The sequence below is a fragment of the Nematolebias whitei genome, chromosome 6 (genome assembly GCF_014905685.2).
Source record: "Nematolebias whitei isolate Nwh7 chromosome 6, NemWhi1, whole genome shotgun sequence".
Classification (NCBI taxonomy): Eukaryota; Metazoa; Chordata; class Actinopteri; order Cyprinodontiformes; family Rivulidae; genus Nematolebias; species Nematolebias whitei.
Window position 1 is genome coordinate 47,085,863 of NC_056503.1, and position 20,107 is coordinate 47,105,969.

Below are 20,107 nucleotides of genomic sequence, written 5' to 3' on the forward strand. Positions count from 1 at the left end.
CTCCTCCTCCTCCTCCTCCTCCTCCTCCTCCTCCTCCTCCTCCAGGCATGTTCAGACATGTCCCTGACAATCTGCAGCACTTCCTCCTCGGCCTGTTCAGACATTAACTCAGGACTTTCACTCGGGCAGTTAAAATTTATAACCTCAATAATTTCCCACCCGAGTCTTAAATTCCCAGCCAGGTAAGATGTTTACACGAATCGTTAGTCTGTCAGTCCAACAGTTTAATCTGTCCACGTTGACACATGCAGACGAGATTAAAAACAGATTTATACAAACTGCACGATATTTAAAACATTTAAAAAACTAAACACGAGGCTGTTGCTAAATAAACTAAAACCAAAGCGTTTTATTTAAAAAGTGAGTCTGCTTTGGTTTGCAGAGCAGCTGATAATTTAATTAATTACAGCTCGCCGTGGATAGACAGATTATTGTAGCAGTTCTTAATGAACCGGTGGACAAATTTAAAAGCGATCATTACAGCTGAGTCAGCACAAATCAACATGGCTGCCACAGACAAACGTCTTTAATTCAGACAATGAGCTCAACTTTGGTGTGGTAGTAGCTGAAAGTCATCCGCAACACATAACGTATTTTCCGCCGTACTCGTCGCACCATAAAAGTCGCATCAGTCCATATTTGTCTAACGTCGCATCTATTACGCGTCACCGCCGACAACCCAGAAATGTGGGCCGGTGTTGCTTAACACTTAAAAACAATTATTTGTTTGCTCAGAATTATAGTGAAGGTGTGTCTCAGTCTAACGTTTGCTTAATAAATGCACTTTCATGGTGAAAGTAGCTGCATTTTGCCAAGGCGGTGCAGCTGTTTTGACGGTTCCAAGCAACGAGCAGAAGCTATGGCAGGTCGATTGAGTCATTAATAGCTGGTGAAGGTTCTCACTCATCCAGGACATGGTCAATTCAAAGAAGTTCAAGACAAAAACAATAAAGTATAATAAATAAAGTCTAGTTGTTTTTGTCTTGAACTTTTATGAATTTGTCATTATAGCCACGTTTATCTATTACATGATACAACAGCATGCCATACTGCAGTTACTACTCTGTTTCCGTCAAGTGGCTGAAAGTGGTACTGCTCAATTATTATTTTTTTCAGTCTGAATGAATGAAAACTGTCGTATCTCAGCCCAAAAAATGGTTTATAAATATGGTAAAAGGCAGGCATTCCTTCAAGGACAGGCTTTTAATTGTAGTCTGCGTTTCTGTCTGCCAGTTTTATTTAGAGCTGTAATGATTTTAAACTATTATTTATTTGAGTGATTTATGAGCCTAAATGACCACGAGTGTTTACAGTTCAACACGTCTTGTTGTTTTTACTGAACGGTGGAGACATAAACGCAGCTGAGACAGAAGACAAATGACGTTAACGTGTCAGAGTTCAGGAGGACAAGATGCCCCCCACCCGGCAGTCCTCTTACCTGTCATATCTGACGGGTCTCTGTCGCCTCGTCTGTCAGTCAGGTTCACCCCAAGCCCCGCCTCCTTTTCACCAATTCACCCTATCAGCTGTCGGCTCGACACTTGTCTCCTCCAATCAGGTGTGTCCAGGAGTCAAAGTTGCCGTGGCAACAGGCCGGCGGCTTCCTGATTTTTTTTCCCCCACTCTGGTCACCTGCATCTTTAAATTGCGCGGTCCTCCCAGAGAGGAGCAAGGGGATGCTGCGGTTACGAGGGGTGGGGTGTCCATTTCCATGGCAACCAGAGTGGCGCCAGCCGCTCGGCGGTGAAGACGGGTCTTCCCAAACAGAAAAGCAAAAATTAAAAAAAACTATCAAAATCAAAATAAATGGAAATCCAAAGACGAGGAGCTGAAACTGAAGACTCGTTTAATTTGGATTAAGTTTCCAGTCAGAGTTTCTGTTTATAGAACGTCTCAAATTAACCGAAAATAAAAACTACAAATAAAATCTTCTCATGCTGATGTGCAAGAGCTGCTTTTTTCTTTTCTTTTTTCAAAACATTTAGCACAATTTCACACAACACTGAAACAGAATACATCAGATTTTTTTGTTAATAAATGAGATCAACTCCAGACGAGATGTAAGAAAGTATGAGGGTAATGACTCTCAGCTACTACCACATCAAATTGTAGCCCAGTGTTTGTAAAACTCTTCTTTGTAGCCATTTGTGTGTTCGCTACGGTCAACTAGCTGCGGCGGACATCTTGGATTATCTCCAATACATCACTCATCTATAAGTACTGGCTAAAACCGACACGAGCTCCAGTAAATACATTTCTTACAAATAGTAACAACTTTTAGTAATTGAACACGTTTCAGCAGGTGCTTTGTCATCGTTCAGCACAACTCCTGCCTTTTCATGGAACTAATTAGTTCTTGTCATCATCCGTTTTACAGGACATCACGCTCGCAGAAACACGAATGGAGGCGAGAGCCGCCATTTTGAAGCATTAGCTTAGCGCCTTCGTTGGAGCCTATTCGCAGCTCGTTAAGCAGATTTTCTGCCTCATCATCAACCGGTGACTCCGATAACTACAGTCTGTGTTGACCTTATCCAATCAAACGTAACGAAACGTGCTTGAGCCCCATGTCTGAACACTTAGACGTGGAGTTAAAGACTTTTTTCATTATTTTGGTGGTGGGCAATAATGTTACTGTGTCCAAACAGACTTCACTTCTAGAATCCTGTCGTTTTATAAACTCTTGAACATTTTCATTAACAGGTTCATGTTTGTTTCTGGCCAGCAGCCAGACAGGTGTTGGGTAATTATCAAAAAACAGTCTGTAAAATAAAAACGCAGACTGATGTCGCAGATTTAAAGATTAAAAGAAGGGGACAATAATTTAGGCTCCAGAAACAAAATGGAGTGAGAGGTGAAACCACGGAGCTGAATGCTGCTCGTTCTTTCAGGGTCCGATGGCAAAGAGGCTCTTTTAGGTCGACTGCACGATGTTTTCGTTAAAGAGCGCCACGTGGTCATCGTCGGTGTTTCATTTCGTGTCGTTATGTGTTGTCTGCAAGTCTCCAGCAGGCAGGACCCTCTGCCCGACCTGCTGCCCCTGAACGAGCACTTTTCCTCTGCTGCGCTGGAGCTGGAACACCAGCAGAACGTCAGGAGGTGGGCCAGCCTGCTGAGGACGATGGGAGATGAATTCGACGACAGAATCCTCCTCCGCAGAGCGGTGAGTTCAGGACTGAGGAAAGTTTGTTGTTTTGTTTGTTTAAAAAGGTTCATACGGACGTAAAACATGGAGTTTAAATGTTGAAGTAGAGGCACATCGGCTTGTTTTTAGTGACTGCAGGTTAAATCTATTTTAAGGACGACTCTGGATGAGTTCTCACGAGTCAGAAATTCGTTTTTCTGTTAATATGTCAGTCGTTAACGCACTTTGCCGTTTGTCCCAGTAGAGCTACCGTAGCGTCCTGTAGTGGAAACACGAGCTGAACGTTGTAGGTCTGCAAACAATAGATATTTTTATCAGAACACGAGGGGTTAATAAAAACTTTGAAATGTTTGTTTTGTGTATAAATATCCAGCGATAAACACAATGCTAATCACGTTAGCTTTTCAAAGGCGTTGTCAGTGTTAGGTTAGCATCTATGCTAACGGTTGTCGACAACGTGGGATTAAAAAAAGTTGTTGACACGTTGTGCACTTTCAGTTAGACGTTGAAAAATACAAATCAAGTGTTTATTCAAATAAACTAAAGCGAATAAAAAATGCTTGATCAACAGTCGGTGCAAAAACCACAATTATTTTTTGCATTTGGCATGAAAGATGGTGGGCGATATGCATTTATTCAAGTTTCTATTCATTTTCTCCTTTCGTTATTCTTTATTCGTGCATTAACGTGCGTCAGAACTTCTTGTTAAAACATCCAAGTTCATGCTCGATCATCGTTTTTGTTAAAACAAGAATAACGAACTGATAAAATCCATCAATCAACAGTAACTCCTCAATGATTAGATAAAGAAACTCTGAGCTCGCTGCTTCCTGCGGTTCGTCTCTTTGGTTAGTTCAGCTACCCCCTCCCTCGCTGCTCCTGGTGACTGGACGAATTTGGACTCGTGCCCCCCCCCCCCCCCCCCCCTTCATCTTGTGCACATAAACAAAGATGACGTCAGCTGCCTCTCGGGTCTCGCTCGTATTAAGGCTGCGCGCTTCGGCTGCGTGCTTCGGCTGCACGCTTCGGCTCTTCTGCAGACGGGGTCGTTTGAAGCAAACGCAGACGGTGTGACGTCACCAGCCGACAGAAACGCGGCGCCTCCTAGTAAAACTAAACGCACTAATAGGCCTGTCGCGATAAACAATAAATCAATTAATCGCATGATAAATGAAAATTATCGACCTCATTTTCATTTTTCGGCTTTATCGTTTCTTTGTGTCTCTCTCTTTCTACTGAAGACACTGGATGACTAAAAGCTCAACTCCGGTGTTCTTCACTGACCTCTCTCTTTTTCTTTTCTTTAAAATCTAGTTTAACGATCCAAAATCCCATTTTTGGATCGTTAAAAGCAGCTAAGCTACGAGTTAAGCTAACAGGCCGACTTCGGGGGGAAAAAACCCTCCGTCTTGTCGAAGCTCCAAAATTCGCAGTTGAAACCCGTGCCTTCGTCTAAAAAGTTGTTTTTCTCTACAAAAAAAGCTGAAATCTTGTTTACTGATATTTTATTAAAAGCTTTGTGTGAAAAATGCTGAAGCGCTCAAACCACACTGAGCATCCGCCATTTTGAGAACCAAAGAGAGACAGCCCATGTCACGTCAAGGGGCCTCCCTCCCATTTTTCTTTAAGAGACACGCTGCTCGCTCGCTCTCTATCCATCCTTCTGTTCAAACAGTCTTATAAAAAAGGTACTTCATGCAAAACAAATAAACATTTCTTCTTAAATTTGACAATAATTACTAATTATTGTCAAATTTCAAACAATTTTATCGTTTATCGCAATAATTTTAGAGACAATTAATCGCCCAGCAAAATTTGTTATCGTGACAGGCCTATGCACTAATGCACGTTGCCCAACGCCGTCGCTCCTGCAGACTAACACTAGCACCACACAAGGATGACTCTCAGCTACTACCACTCTAAAATCTAGCTCCATATCTGTGAAACTGAAGGAATGAGACATTTTGTGTCTTCTACCGTCAGCAGACCGCGGCAGCCATCTTTCATGGACTGAATCCATACGTTGTAGATGACTTTGGGGTTTTCATTAAACTCTGTCCACTGGTTCATGAGATATTTTGCTAACAGAGTGACGTCCCACATACAGACACAAGCAGTTACACGATTGCCCGCCTTTCATGGCAGCAGGTGACAAAATGAGAGTCACAGTTGTCAACTGGGTGTCTGTGAGATCAGCTGAAGGCCTGACGAGGCTTTGAGCTGCTAAACGCTGATTCAGACCTCATCCAGAGGAGCAACGAGAAGACGCAGTTGTTCCTAACTTTAGCTTACTTTAGCTCGTGTTGGGGTGACGTGTAGCAGGTGTGAGGAGTCTTCTCGTTATCGCCCGCCGCCGAGGATCAAAATGTTTCCGCCTTCGTGTGTCGGTCTTTTTGTGTCAGATTTTAAAGTGGACAACCGAAAAACTCAGTCCAGGTGTTTTACTGAGCTGCAGCTGAGAGTCCTCTCCAGTGCATCCTCCAAGCATGAAAAGGTCTTCGTCTCAAACCTCAGAAAGAGCGGCGGCGGGCGATATGCATTTCTTCCAGGAGCGATTGTTTCAGCGTTGTGTTTGTGTCTCTGGCAGAACGCCGGCCCCCCCCGGAGAGTCGTCTGCGGAGCACTCTCCATCTTCATCGCCCAGATGCTCGTCACCTTCTACATTTTCATGTAGACCGGACCCTGGTCTGGACCTGGGTCGGACTGGACGGGCGTCCCGTGGTCCGAGGGAGAATATTCACTGGATCAGAGGAACTGAGCGTGAGCAGCTGGAGGCACCGGCGCCTCCTGTGGAAACTGGACCGGGTCTGCCAGTCCGTCAGGCAGTCTGCTGGTCCGGACTGTGGCTGATGGAGCGGCAGGTTCGCCCCGTGCGTTCTGTAAAACATTTCTTCAGTTTTTGTCCTGTCTCAGGGGTCAGCTCTGTGCGTGTGGGTTCAGGAAAGACTCGAGTCGGACCTGACCTCGGGTCGGACTACAAGATTCTGAGGACTGGAACTGATCCACTTATCATCAACTTGACGTTATTGTTCTTCTGATGATTTCAGTTCTGATAAACTTTTTGTTGTTGTTTTGTTCCCTGACTTCATCATCTCATGTATTTTAATTTCAATCCTCTGTGGGCGTTCAGAGGTGGTGGGGGGGGGGGGGGGTGCTCCGTCAGATTATTATTAATCTGAAAGTTATTACAGATCTTTGCCACTACAATACTGAGACATATCGTGCAGCTCAAGTTCTTCTTTAGACCTGAAACGTTAAACCCCAATTCTGAAAAAGTCGTCGTGTAAAACGTAAATAAAAAACAGAATGCAGTGATTTGAAAATTTAATAACCATATATTTTATACATAAACAACGTAAACAACCCCTCTTCTTTAAGCAACAGTCCGTCCACCTCCAGGTCATGAGCCCAGCTGTTGGAGGTTGTAGAGGGAATGTTGTCCTGTTCTGGTCTGATGGAGGATTCCAGATGTTCTATGGTTCTTGGGTCTTTTTTCTTCTGGTTCCTTGTTGCATTTCTGCATTGATGGAGTCTTTCCAGATGTGTAAGCTGCCAATGCCAGAGGCACTAATGCACCCCTATAGCATCAGAGAGGCTGGTGTTTGAACTTTAGGTTGATTACAGGCTGGTCGGTCCCTCTCTTTAGAGTGGGGCACTTTTTACAGTGTTTTGTTGTGTTGCTGCCATCAAACCTTGTTTGTTTAATTTGTTCTAGTGTGAGACTTTCAAATCACTGCATTCTGTACTTTTTCACACGTCTCTACCCTTCTTGTACTTTTCCTTTTGTTGAGCTGTACATTCATCCGTGAGGTGCATGGCTGTTTGATCTGGATTCTGCAGCTCGTGTCTCGATCTTATAAAAACTGTGAAACTGGTTCCGTTTGGGTTTAATGCCACTTTTTATACGCAGAGCACAGCTGGGACCAACATGTGCCTTTCTGCTCCGCTGAGGTTTCCGAACACCCGACAATCAGCCTTAAAGTGCTTCTTTTGTCTCTGAGGCCGTTCGAGGGGTTCAGACTCCTGGCTGCAGCCTCTCCAAATATTATTTTTCCCAAGAGTCCAGTTTCTCCAAACTTCAAAAGTACTTCGTAATTCTTTTCCTGTATGAGGTGAAATCCGGTGGACTTGACACGGTATTTACGAGCTGCAAACGCAAGTTGGATCTTTCGATTGTTGTAAAAATTGCAGTTTAATTGTAGCCGAAGACAAAACTTTGTTTTGAGAGAGTAACTTACTGTATTTTGGAAAGTATCGTTTTTTTTTTTTAACGATTTGTTTCTTATAGTTTTCTTGTTTATTATGTAAATGCAATTATTATTTTAATACTCGTCAAAATGAAGACTGTCAAATTAAAACGCGAGCTGAAGGTCGTCAGCGAACAACCGGCGCCAGTTCCTTTGATACGGACCCTTAATACCGGATTTATTAAGGTTTTATGAACAAGTTAGTTGGCATGTAAAAAAAAAAAAAAAACCTGTTACTGCAGTGGAGCAGGCTAATGTTTCTGTTAATGCATTAATAACTTGTTAACAAAGCATTAGTAGCTCATTAACAAAGCATTAGTAACTTGTTAACAAAACATTAATAACTCATTAACAAAGCATTAATAACTTGTTAACAAAGCATTAATAACTCGATAACAAAGAATTAATAACTTGTTAACAAAGCATTAATAACTCGTTAAAGCATTAATAACTTGATAACAAAGCATTAGTAACTCGTTAACAAAGCACTTGTTAAAGCATTAGTAACTTGTTAATAAAGCATTAATAACTCCTTTATTGAGGGGTTCTTACTGTGAAATGGTACCAAATAGCCTCGCAGGCGTTGAACCGCCTAGCGTGACTGAAGCGTGTTTTGTTGTAAATGGAATCAATTACGGACTCTGATCAGGAACACGTACACACACGGTTGTGGCGTGACGTGTCTGTTTTGGTCCGGACGAGCGCCTCAGAACTCCACGCAGGACTGCTTGTGTCCGTCGTGACGGGACACAAACCTCTCGGTTATTTTTGAAGTTTGTAGAAACGTTTAAAAGGTTTAGATTCAAAATGGAAGCCCGGCTAACTCCTGCTGACGTGTTTGAGCCGCTCACGTTTCATTCGATCAGATGTTTTACACGCGTGTCAGTCACAGTCTGCGTGTTTCTGCAGCTTTTTCTTTTGTAAAAATTTCTATTTGCATTTTGTACTTTCTTTTTTTACAATAAAGAAAAAGAAATAAAATCTTGTCTGAAAGTTTTTAGTTTCAGTAGAAGACTTTATTCTGATCTTGAAAATAACTCATGAGCCCAGTTAGTATAGATCTAAAGTTTGCTGTGGTAGTAGCCGAGTCATCCCCAACACACATCTTACAGTAAAATGACACGCTGTGTTAGCAAAATATCTTATGAACCATCGGGCAGATTTTAATAAAACCTTCAGGAAATAAACACTGGATTTCCACATTGGGTGGATTGATAGATTTCCGTCTACATCTGATAAACATGTGGCCAATTGAATTCAAGATGGCCGCCACAGCCAACAAAGCAAAAATGGCTAAAATTCAGTTAATTTGACAGAAGCTGAGCTAAAGTGCTGTGACAGCTGCTGAGTCACCACACAAACTCTTTAAGTGCCACTTTTTGTATCGCACCAACTAATTTAGTCCTTCTGTTAGCAAAATATCAAGTTAAAACCGAGTTCAAAACCAACCAGACTGAACAGAAGAATCCTGACGAGTCCACCTGCAGGTGATTACATCACATCCAAATACACCTGCAAAATCAGCCAATCAGGGAGCTCTGAGAGAACGCAGGCTTCTGATTGGCTGCAGCAGCAGGAAGTAGATGTTCCTGTAGAAGAGGTTGGTTCTGACACTTTTCATCATTAATGGTTTGAATCCAAAAGGAGCAGGGACAAACTTGAATTCTATTTTGGATATCTTGGATTGGATCACTGAGGTTCTGGACTCTGACTGGACCTTAGTTCTGGTCTTTGTGACCCGTCCTGTTGTAGATCAGCTGCTGTCTTTGGGATCGTGGTTCTGTTGGACCCAGTTTGGTTCAACCTTCAGCTGTTGGACAGATGGACTCATTTGACTCCAGAACTCAGAGAAGTTCCTGGTCCACTGTGGCTGACTGGAGCCTAAACCATCAGCCCTCCACCACTGTGCTGACAAATGGGAGGAGTGGTTGGCTGCAGTGCATTCTGGGTAAACATCCAGAAGTCTAGCTCCCTTGTTTGTTTCTAGACAGAAGAGGTTCTCCTGCAACCCTTCCACCAAAGCCATACATGAAATGTCTTGCCATTACGTTTGACCTGCAGTCTGACATGGAGCTCATTCTCTGAGCACTGCACAGTCTGACCTTGGGGTGAATGGGCTGAGATGCTCATTTTAGTCAATCTTAAATAAATGTTTTCAACTTATGAATACTGGCAGTTTTTCTTCTATGTAGCACATTGAGTTGTAAATATTTGGAAATGACCTTTGACCCTTCCCAGTTGCTTCTCTGAGGTCATTGCTGGTGTTGTTCCGCCTTGGCGGCGTTGTAAATAACAAAAACCTTTTACTTTCTGACGATCGGTGCATCTGATCAACAGCACCAGGATCTGTGCGGTGTTTGGTCCAAAAACTGAAGACCAGAGGAACAAACGTTTTATCGTTTTATTAATAAATGTAAAAAAAAAAAATACAACGAAAACCAACAAGAGTGTGTTAAATATCCGCTGGAGAACCAGGCCCTTCAGTTGGGTCCAAAGAAGTCCACCACGCCGTTTCCTTTACGGCCGTCGAAGAAGAAGAAGTTGCGATGAGGAGCGTCTCTTTGGGACAGAGCCTGAAAACAACATGAAATGTATTTATTTTACATAATAAAATTATATTTCCGTGTTTTTATTAAACCTTTTGGGTTTAAAGTAGGACGTGAACGAACAAAATCCGAGCGTCAATTGAAAGGAGGTGTAAAGGTTGGGGTGGTGTGTTTATTCAGAAAATAAATAAATCTGTGCGTCTTATGATTGTCCTCTGTTGCCACCACTCTGTTAAAACCAGGTCTCTCTTGTAAATGAGTCCCCGAGGCTCAGTGGGGTTAACCTGTAGAAATAAAGGTTGAAGGAAAACTGGAAACTGTTTTCTTTTGCAGGCTGTTCCTTTTTAATGTTTGGTCCAAAGTTATTATTAGTGTGTGTGTGTGTGTGTCCTTGTTTATGCTACTTTGTGAGGCCCATTTTTCCAACTTATAATACTGCATTGAGGACCAACTGCTCCTTATGGGGCCCAAAGCCCAGGCCCCATAAGAAGAAGTCCCGTTGGTGGGTTAGGGGCTAGGTTTAGGACTAAGGTGTGAATTGAGGATGTGTTAGGTTTAGGGTTAGGTATGTACTGGTAATGGTTAGGTTAAGGATAAAGGTCATGGTTAGGCTATAGAAATGAATGAAAAATGAATGGAAGTCAATGCAAAGGCCCCATAAAGATAGCAAAACAAACCTCTGTGTGTGTGTGTGTGTGTGATTGACGCCTTGCTGCAGTGAGTTTCATCACCACCGTGGCGTCAGGTTGTAATTTAGTGGACCCTGAAATCCAGACGCTCTCACGTCGACGTGAACTTCAGATTTTTGTCGGCTCTTAAAAAAAATAAAATGTTTCTGATTTTTTTAAATATTCTTCTTCTTTCGGCTGCTCCTCCCTCAGCGAACTAACTCGCACGAAGACTTGGCGATTGTTTTCATGCCCTTCCTGACGCAACCACGGCCCTCTGTGTGGAGCAGAGAGCTGCCACCTAGTTAAGGGCCTTGCTCAAAGGCACAGTGTGGGGCAAATGAGGGTGGAGGCAGGTGTGGGTGCTTCAACTTTTCCGCCCACATTTTGATGTCGGTCCGGGGGTTGAACCTTCAGCTCACAGGCTCGCCTTCTCTAACCTCTGCGCCACCACTCCCCTTTCTTTATATTCTGCGTTAAACAATAATGTTTGATTTATGAGGCTACGTAGGTTTGCTCAAACTTGAAAAAGATTTTAAAAATAAACCGAGCCCTCATTTTGACCCAAGGGCAGCAGGAGGGTTGAACAGATTCAGTCTTTAACAAAACCACCGTTTTCAAAGTGATCTCGGTTTAAAACCGTAGTTTGATTTAGTTTGTCGTCTTTTAAAACGTTGCCCTGCTCACTTTGAGGGGATTCAAACAACGGAAGGAGCGTTTTGACTCAAACGGTGAGCGTTTGGAGCGCCTGTCAGTTCTGCAGAGCCGAGGAGCTGCTGCTAGTCCGGGTCTGACCCAGGAACCAGCAGAGGGACCACATGTCAGCCCGCAGTCCCACCTGCTTCACCACTGAGGGACAGACAGGAAGTGGCAGCTGACGACCCATTTGCAACCTTCTTTCTGACCCGTTCAAAGCCCCCTGCTGTTGGCGAGCTCACCTTGACAACTTCCTGTCCGAGAACGCCTCCGACGACGGCGCAGACCGGAGAAATCTCCGAGAAGCAGAAGCTGCGGACAAACGAGAAGAAAGACCGGAAATAAACACCTCGTTTGTGTTCACCTGTCAGAGTTCTGGTTCCAGGACACAGAACCACCAACAGGGACGCCCCACCAGAACCTGAAAGTCCCCTCATTTATGTCCCATCATTACCCAGCAGCCCCTGCAGCTCACCCTGTATCTTGTGTTCAAGTACAACACGTAACTTTAATAACGCACACTGAACTTTAACATTAATCCACAGAGCTCACTGTTTCTGTAAAGTCTCATCATGGAGTGAAACAAAAACAACTTTAATTCTGAAAATCATACACGTAAACCTAAATGATATTTCATCTTCAGTTTTTAAATTTCCGTGTGGATTTTTTTAAATTTACGGGTTGCACCTGAATGCATCACAATTCTTCACGTGGTCATAACTAAAGGACCGCCTGAAGGCTCACGTGGGCCTTCCTGAAGGCTCAGAGCTCCGTGTTTTGGCCCCACCCACTCTATTATCAGCATTGCGATTGGTTAATGTTCCTGCCAGTCATTAAACGAACTCCTCCTGACTGAGCTCAGCCTTCTCTGCTGACAGCGAAGTCCTGACCAATGAGAACGAAGCGTCAGACATGTTGCTGATTGGATAACTGGATTTACATTAATTTAAATAAGATTTCTGCTCAACTGTAAAATAGTTTACAGAAAATAAGAGAAATTAGCAAATAAGAAAAACTACATTGAAAATATTTATCCTATACGAAGTAAAGATTTAAAAGTAATATTTAATCTGTGCTGAACTCTTAGGCCTTCTCTGAAGGCGTTGAAGGACCCAAGAGTCTTCAAATCTCAAAGTTTCCTTGCAGAAGCTTGCAGTCTTGTCACTTTTAAACATTTAAATGATTTGTTCAACTCATTTTCTCTAAATAATCTGACTCGTCTTTAACTCGTGTCAAGAGCATCGGAGGCGGGTTTCACCACCTGAAACATGTTCTGGACCAAAAAACAAGTTCTGACTTTAAAAGACCAACTGCTGCACGACTCGCTGGTAAAAACACTCACAAGTCAGAGATTCAAACTAAAAATTGACTTTTTTCTGATTTATTTTGTGTCGGCCGCTGGTTCTGAACAGCCCGGTGAGTAACAATCTGCATGGTTCTGCTGAACCCGATCACTTTTGCTGTATTTTTGTTCAAATTTGTCAATATTTAATAGTTACCTTGCAGTGGTTGTAGTTTTAACAGCCCATCACAGGTTAAAAGTGGATAAATATGTATTTAGGAAAAAAAATAAACTGGTTACGTGTTTTTGGACACAACCCACTGGACTCGTCTAAAGTCAGACCGTGCGTGTGTTTATGATTTAATTCACGGCGCTGCAGAAAACCTGATGAAGTCGTCGTTAAGGAGGTCGCTGCTCAGGGCCAGGGCCTCCAGGACGTCGTCTCGGATCTGTCTCAGGAGAAGGCTGTCTTCTGTGAAGGACTTTGGGTCGGGGTCGCGACCTTTGTCTGTGCGAAACTTCAACAGAACTGTTGGAGCGAGGACGGAAAACAAACAAACAAACCATCAGGAGGAAAGAAACGCCAGTTAGGAAACTGGAAACAAGTTGCGAAAGTTACGTTTCCAATTTATCTGTTGCATTATTTCCGTTTATAGTTTCACTGACGACCACGGTGACTCGTCGTCTCTGTGGTTGCACCATCGACCGGATCATCCGATCAGGCCCACGTATCCCCACATCAAACCAGAACCAGACGCTCAGAACCACCGCAACACGTCGCTGAGGAAATATTAGTTCTTACGCTGATGATGCGTCGTTCTCAGCACGGACTGAGAAACGTATTGAAATCAAAATGGTGCCATTTGGCCATACTTCAGATTCCTTCCTGTTCGCCCACTTGGTTCCTGCTCGTCCATTAAATTCAACCACATGAAGAAGTCGAGCCCTCCCACAGACGATACCAAGCACACGCACACGACGAACCATGCTCACACCTCGGCTCCGCCGTTTATCAGAAGAAAGTTAAAGAAGTGGCTCCTGGCTCGGGTCTGACAGGAAATCAAATCAAATTTCATCACGGTGTAATAATGTCAACACAAGTGGAACAACGATGTCTATCTCGGCCTACGCGTGTTGTCGTGACACGCGCTCACAGATCAGAGGGTTAAAGGTCAAGAGGGGCCTTAAAATGAGAAATGGTGAGTTTTCATATTTAGGCGTTTGATTCACAGAAAATATGAAGAAATTAATCAAAATTAAATGTTTTTTTTTTAGTCAACACGTGCGGCTGCACCTGCTTTAAAGAAGAAATCACACACGCTGGTGCTAAAAATAAAACACACACACAGTTCCTAGTGAGACCGGAAACAGTTACAGCAGAGGAAGAGCCACTTCCTCATCGCACGCCCAAAACAACAACAACAGCTCGCTCCAACTATAGAAACTGTGGAGGAATAATAGCAGCACTTCCTGTCTCATGTTCACTGAAATGAAACCAACACAACTAATGTTTCCACTCTGCAACGAGGCCGAAAGAAGACACGGCGTTTCACCGAGCCTTTAAAGAAACACAAGTCCAGGACAGCTGGATTAAAACTGAAACCAGAGAAAATAATGCAGTGTGGATGCTTATTGCTGAAGAACTTGCTGAAAAACAGCTAAACGTAGCTAAAAAAAAAAAACAACAGAAATATAGCTGAACTGGAAGAAGCTAAGTTAGCAGATGAAAGCAGAAAGAACACATATTTGGTGAATTAGGGTTAAATAAGCAGAAATAAGAACAAAAAAAAAGAGGAAATAAGCTAAAAAAAAGGCTGAAAGTAGCGAAAAATAGCTGAAAAGACAGAAAGAAGTTTAAACAACCACAAGGAAGTGGAAGGAGCTGAAAAGAGCTAAAAAATGTGGAATTAGCAGAGAAATCTAAATTTTGCACATAAACAGCTAAATTTATTCATTCATTCATTCAAACTTTATTTAAACAGATAAATCACGTAGAGCCTCGAAGACTCGTTTACAAGTGAGACCTGTTTGGACAGACAAAAACTGGACACACGTAGGAGTTGGAGGCAAAGAAAAAAAGTAGCTGAAATAGCAGAAACAGCTGAAATTAGCTAAAATGCTAAAAAAAAAAGTAGCTAAAAATGTAGAGGAAGCTTAAATTAGCAGAAGCACAAAAGCACAAAAAAGTTAAAATTACCTGAAAAAAGCTGATATTAGCAAAAAACAACTGAAAAGTAGCTAGAAAAGCAGAAAGAAGCTGAAATTACAAGAAGGAAGTGGAGTGAGCACATTTTTGCTGAATTAGGCTGAAAAAAGTTGAAATGAGTGCAAAAAATGTTGAATCAGCCGAAAAAGCTCAAATGAGCTAAAATCAGCTGAAAGGAGCACAAGTTCAAGTTGTGTTTATTTGTCACATGCAGGTCAACACAGAGTTAACAGTACAATGAAATGCTCAGGATGAGAAGATTTGACTCGCTAAAAAAAAAAATCAAAGAACAAAACAAACAAGAAATACTAAGAGCATGCAATAAGGGTACACAAAAAAAAAGTACCAAAAAGTGAAAAAGTAATTATAATATTTACAATGTCCTAAAGAGAGATAGTAAACAACAACATGGTAGAATATAACGGTGCAGCAGGATGAATTTGAATGAATAAGTATTTCAAGGTAGTAATATAAACTAAAATGCCCATGAGATATACACACATACATATATATTATATATAATCAAAATATACCACACGGGTCATGTGACAGGTTATTGCACAAGTAGTGACATTGAGGTTGAACTATTAGTTAGTTATTGCCAGATGTTCAGTGTTGGTTATTTAGAGTTCAGTAATCTGACAGCTTGTGGATAAAAACTGTCCTTTAGTCTTTTTGTACGTGATGACAGACTCCTGTATCTTCTGCCTGTGGGTTGTAGATGGAAGAGTCCTTGTGCTGAGTGGGTGTGGTCCTTAATGATGCTGCGTGCTTTACGCAGACGTCGGCTGTGGTAGATGTCCTGGATGGTGTGGAGACTGCTACCAGTGATGTCCTCTGCTGTTTGCACCACCCTCTGTAGCTTTCTGGCTCTGGCTGGTGCAGTTCTCGTACCATCCCGTGATGCAGCCTGTCAGCAGGCTCTCAATGGTGCACTTATAAAAGCTGGTGAGGATGCTGGTGTTTGTACCAAACTTCTTTATATTCTAAGGAAGTAGAGTCTTTGTCGGGCTTTCTTGACCACAGTGTCTGTATGTAAAGTCCAGGACAGATCCTCAGTAATGTGAACGCCGAGGAACTTGAAGCTGCTCCACCTTAGCATTGTTTATGTAGATGGTGGAGTGCTGGCCTCCATGCTGTGTTCTGAAGTCCACAATCATCTCCTTTGTTTTGCTGATATTTAGAGAGAGGTTATTTTTCTGACACCAGCTGGTCAGTGATTTCATCTCATCTCTGTAGGCACTCTCGTCGTTGTTGGTGATGAGGCCCAAGATGGCGGTGTCATCAGCATATTTGAGGATGACGTTAGAGCTGTGCCGGGAGCTACAGTCATGTGTAAATAGTGAGTACAGGAGTGGACTGAGGACACAGCCCTGAGGTGTACCGGTACTGAGTACTAGTGTGGAGGAGAGGTGACAGCCGATTCTCACTGCCTGTGATCTGTTGATGAGGAAGTCCAGTATCCAGCAGCAGATGGACTTCTCCAGGCCCAATGTGGTGATCTTGGAGACCAGCTTGGAGGGGATTATGGTGTTGAACGCTGAGCTGCAGTCAATGAAGAGCATTCTCACATTGGTGTTTACCTTCTCCAGATGGATGAGGGAGGTGTGAACTGCTAAAGCAATGGCATCATCTGTTTGCTCTGGGGGTCCAGGGTGTCGGGGAGGGAGGCACACATGTGAGTTTTGATTGTGTGCTTAAAGCACTTCGATACAGATGTGAGTGCTACTGAATCAATAAATAAAAGATTTTCTGTTTTCAGCGCTGGACGTTTTGTAAAGTTGATAAATTTATGTTTTTTTCTTTTTGACGAACGTTCTCGTGGACTGAATGTTCTTCAGGTGAAGGTTGTCGGCGTGTGGGTGTCGGGCTCCGCTCGGTGCACATGAGCGCCCATGGATGGCCCGTGATGGAAACTATCGGGTCGTTGGCGGGACGGGCGGAAGCCCAGGTGACGGAGAGACGATAAACAGGAAGCTGCGACACGGAGGGTCAGCGGGTTTGTTCCACCCGACGTGTTTTTCTAACAAATGCTGAATAAATAGTTTAATCAACGTTTGACGTCAGATTAGATCAACGGTAACGTTTTCCACGTTCCTCACTTGATGGAAACTTCTCCGAGTTTGTTTACACGACGGATGTTTGACAAACAACAACAGCTCAGGTGACGTAAAACAAACATTTACTTCCATTAATCGTCAAACCTTGAACCTGTCTGATCTAAAACTGATACAACTTTTAATGTATCGATCAGGTATTGATCATTTTTTAAATTAAATATTAGGTTTAACAGAACATTTATTCCGATAAATTAAAAGGCACCTTTTATATTAGAGCCAACCATCCCTTATTTATTCCTTGATATTTTATCAGTTATTTATTAATTCATCTTTCTGATCAGCTGATCCTAGACTTGCAGGTGAGAATTTAGTTATTTGCGATCATTTCAACTTTTTTCAGACTAATTCAGCAGATTCATGCTCTGCCCACTTCCTTCAGGTAAATTAAGCTTCTTTCTGCTTGTTTTAGCTACTATTCAGCTGTTTTTGGCTAATTTCAGCTTTTCTCAGATAATTTCAACTTTATTGTGTTAATTTCTGCCTCTTTCAGCCTTAGTGGGGACTTATTGTGATCACACCACTTCCTTTTTATAATTTAAGCTTTTTCTAGATTTCTTTAGCTACTATTCAGCTGTTTTTGGCAAATTTCTGCCTTTTTTCAGATAATTTCATCTTTTATTTCGACATTTCTGCTTCTTTCAGCCTTAGTGGGCACAGTTGTCCTCGCTCTACTTGCTTTGGGACAATTTAAGCTTATTTCTACTATTTTTTTAGCTACTATTCAGCAGTTATTGGCAAAAATCTGCTTTTTCAGATAATTTCAACTTTTTGTATTCATTTCTGCTTCTTTCAGCCTAATTAGGCAAACTTGTGATCTCTCCACTTCCTTCTGTTAATTTATACTTCTTTCTACTATGCTAGCAAATATTCAGCTGTTTTTTTTTTTCTAATTTCACAGTGTTTTTATTTTTATTTTTAGCTAATTTAGTCATTTTTGTGCTCATTACTGCCTATTTAACCTCCTAAATAGGAATTAATAATAGATGTCATGCAAGAGTTGGGTCTTAGGTTAAACCAAATTCAGCAAATATGTTTTTCTGCAAACTTAAGCTTGTTTCAGCTACATTTCAGCATGTTTTAAGCTAATTGCAGCTGTTTTTCCAGTAAATTCTTCAGCAAGAAGCATTCACACTGCGTTTTCGCAGGAAATGCAATTTCTCTAGTTTTTTATTTTTATTTGTAAGAACTTCAGCCTGAAGAGAAGCACAAGCTGCTCCAAAACGTTGCTCTGCAGATCTGGGTTCGAACGTGAAGTTAAAATGTATATTTGAGGATGAAGTGATGATTTGTGTATTTCTGATCCAGTTCAAGTGTTTTTATTCTTACAGATTTTTGTCATTCATCTAGTTAAATTCATAAAACACGTCAAACCGCAAATTTCAGCAACAGGTCGGCTTTTTTTAAAACCTGGAATAATTAAAAAGGACAAACCGTGAAGCAGGAAGTAGTCCACGGGCGTTCTCTTCAGGGCGGTTCTGGCCTTCTCGCCGGTCCAGTCCACCTCCAGCGCCGCCTTCAGACTGCAGAAACTAGCCGTCTGCTCGGGGAGAGATGATTTTTTTATAAACATATGTAACAAAATGATCTAATTTCACATTCTCAGACGAAACATCAGACACAGAAACGTCAGCTTGTTTTCTAATTAAAGCAGTTTTCACGATTTCTGATAATAAATGCATAAAATATTAAACAAGTTTGAGAAAACAGAAAGAAATTATGTAAAAAAATAAAGTTTTGAGGCTGATGAGAAATAATTTTGACGGAATAGTAGCTAAATTTCCAGCCTTGATTTTGAAGCTTAAACAAACGATTCAAATTAAAATAATTAGAAAGTTCTGTCATAGAGAGACGCTGGAGTTCTTTAAAGAAATGATGGAGTGATTGATGAAGGGTGCAGCTGATCCGTCCCATCAGATGGGTCGAGCCGGCTCCAGAACCACATACCTTTTTCACCATGATGGTCTCGTTGGGATCGATTTTAGCTCTTTTTGCCTCTGGACCGTCGGTAGAATCAGCCGAGGGTTTCATCATTTTAGGTTTTTCCCTGAATAAGAGAGGAATTCAGAAAACGAGCAAACGAAGATTTACATGTTTAATCTGAGTCGGCAGCAGTCCAGCTCGGCGAGGTTCTACCTGAACCCAGGTGAACTCACTCGACGTAGTTGTGCTCCGGTCCGAGGTTGCAGAACATGTAACCATAGAAACCGTAGACGTCTCCACAGAACACCTTGATGTTGTGCTGAGAGCAGAGCAGGTCGACTCGCACCATCAAGTCTCTGGAGCAGCCTGTCAGACAAACCTGAGGGAGAAAAACCCACAGCGCGTTTAAATGGAGGGAAACAGCTAAAACTGAGAAGAACCGTAAAACGCCTTCAGCTCGTCCATCATCACGTCATTACGTCTCATTGTGAACAAAACTTTTCAGGGTTAGATGTTTTTTACTCAAACAGAAACGTTTTGTAACACCGTGTGAGACTCAAAGAACATGAAGAAATGCTAATAATTAAATTTAAATAATTAAATCATATTTTACTGCAACACTTACCTCCAGGTTTAAATTTAAAAAGATTTTCCTCTCTGCGTTTGTTCCTTTATTTATAAGCTGTTCGGTTAATATTATTATGCACCGTGTTTAGCAGTTATGTTCAAAACTCAAAGCCATTTTACATTTATAACAGGCTAAAGCTACGTTTCAAACAAGCTAAAGCTACATTTTAAACGAGCTGAAGCTACGTTTCCAACGAGCTAAAGCTACATTTTAAACGAGCTGAAGCTACATTTCAAACAAGCTAAAGCTATGTTTTAAATGAGCCGAAGCTTAAAAGAGATGAAGCTAAAATTTAAATGGGCTGAAGCTACATATTAAATGAGCTGAAGCTAAGTTTTAAACGAGCTGAAGCTACAATTTAAATGGGCTGAAGCTACATATTAAATGAGCTTCAGCTTCATTTTAAACGAGATGAAGCGACGTTTTAAACGAGCTAAAGCTAAGTTTTAAACGAGCTGAAGCTGCAATTTAAATGGGCTGAAGCTACATAGTAAATGAGCTGAAGCTACGTTTTAAACGAGCTGAAGCTACAATTTAAATGAGCTAAAGCTACGTTATAAACGAGGTAAAGCTACATTTAAAACGAGCTAAAGCTACATTTAAAACGAGCTGAAGCTACATTATAAACGAGCTGAAGCTACATTATAAA

At 41.9% G+C, this 20,107-nt stretch overlaps 1 protein-coding gene across 1 annotated transcript in view; it reads right to left on the reverse strand.

The window, feature by feature from the left end:
* Nucleotides 1-9,787: 9,787 nt before the first annotated feature.
* sae1 (SUMO1 activating enzyme subunit 1) overlaps nucleotides 9,788-20,107 on the reverse strand; it is a 14,100-nt gene continuing 3,780 nt past the window's right edge. The window contains exons 4-9 of the mRNA XM_037678355.1: nucleotides 19,064-19,209; nucleotides 18,855-18,954; nucleotides 18,342-18,447; nucleotides 12,969-13,113; nucleotides 11,545-11,614; nucleotides 9,788-9,965 (exon numbers count right to left, since the gene is read on the reverse strand). Of these exons, the coding sequence (XP_037534283.1) occupies nucleotides 9,873-9,965; nucleotides 11,545-11,614; nucleotides 12,969-13,113; nucleotides 18,342-18,447; nucleotides 18,855-18,954; nucleotides 19,064-19,209 (660 nt within the window). The 3' untranslated portion in view covers nucleotides 9,788-9,872. The remainder of the gene's footprint in view (nucleotides 9,966-11,544; nucleotides 11,615-12,968; nucleotides 13,114-18,341; nucleotides 18,448-18,854; nucleotides 18,955-19,063; nucleotides 19,210-20,107) is intronic.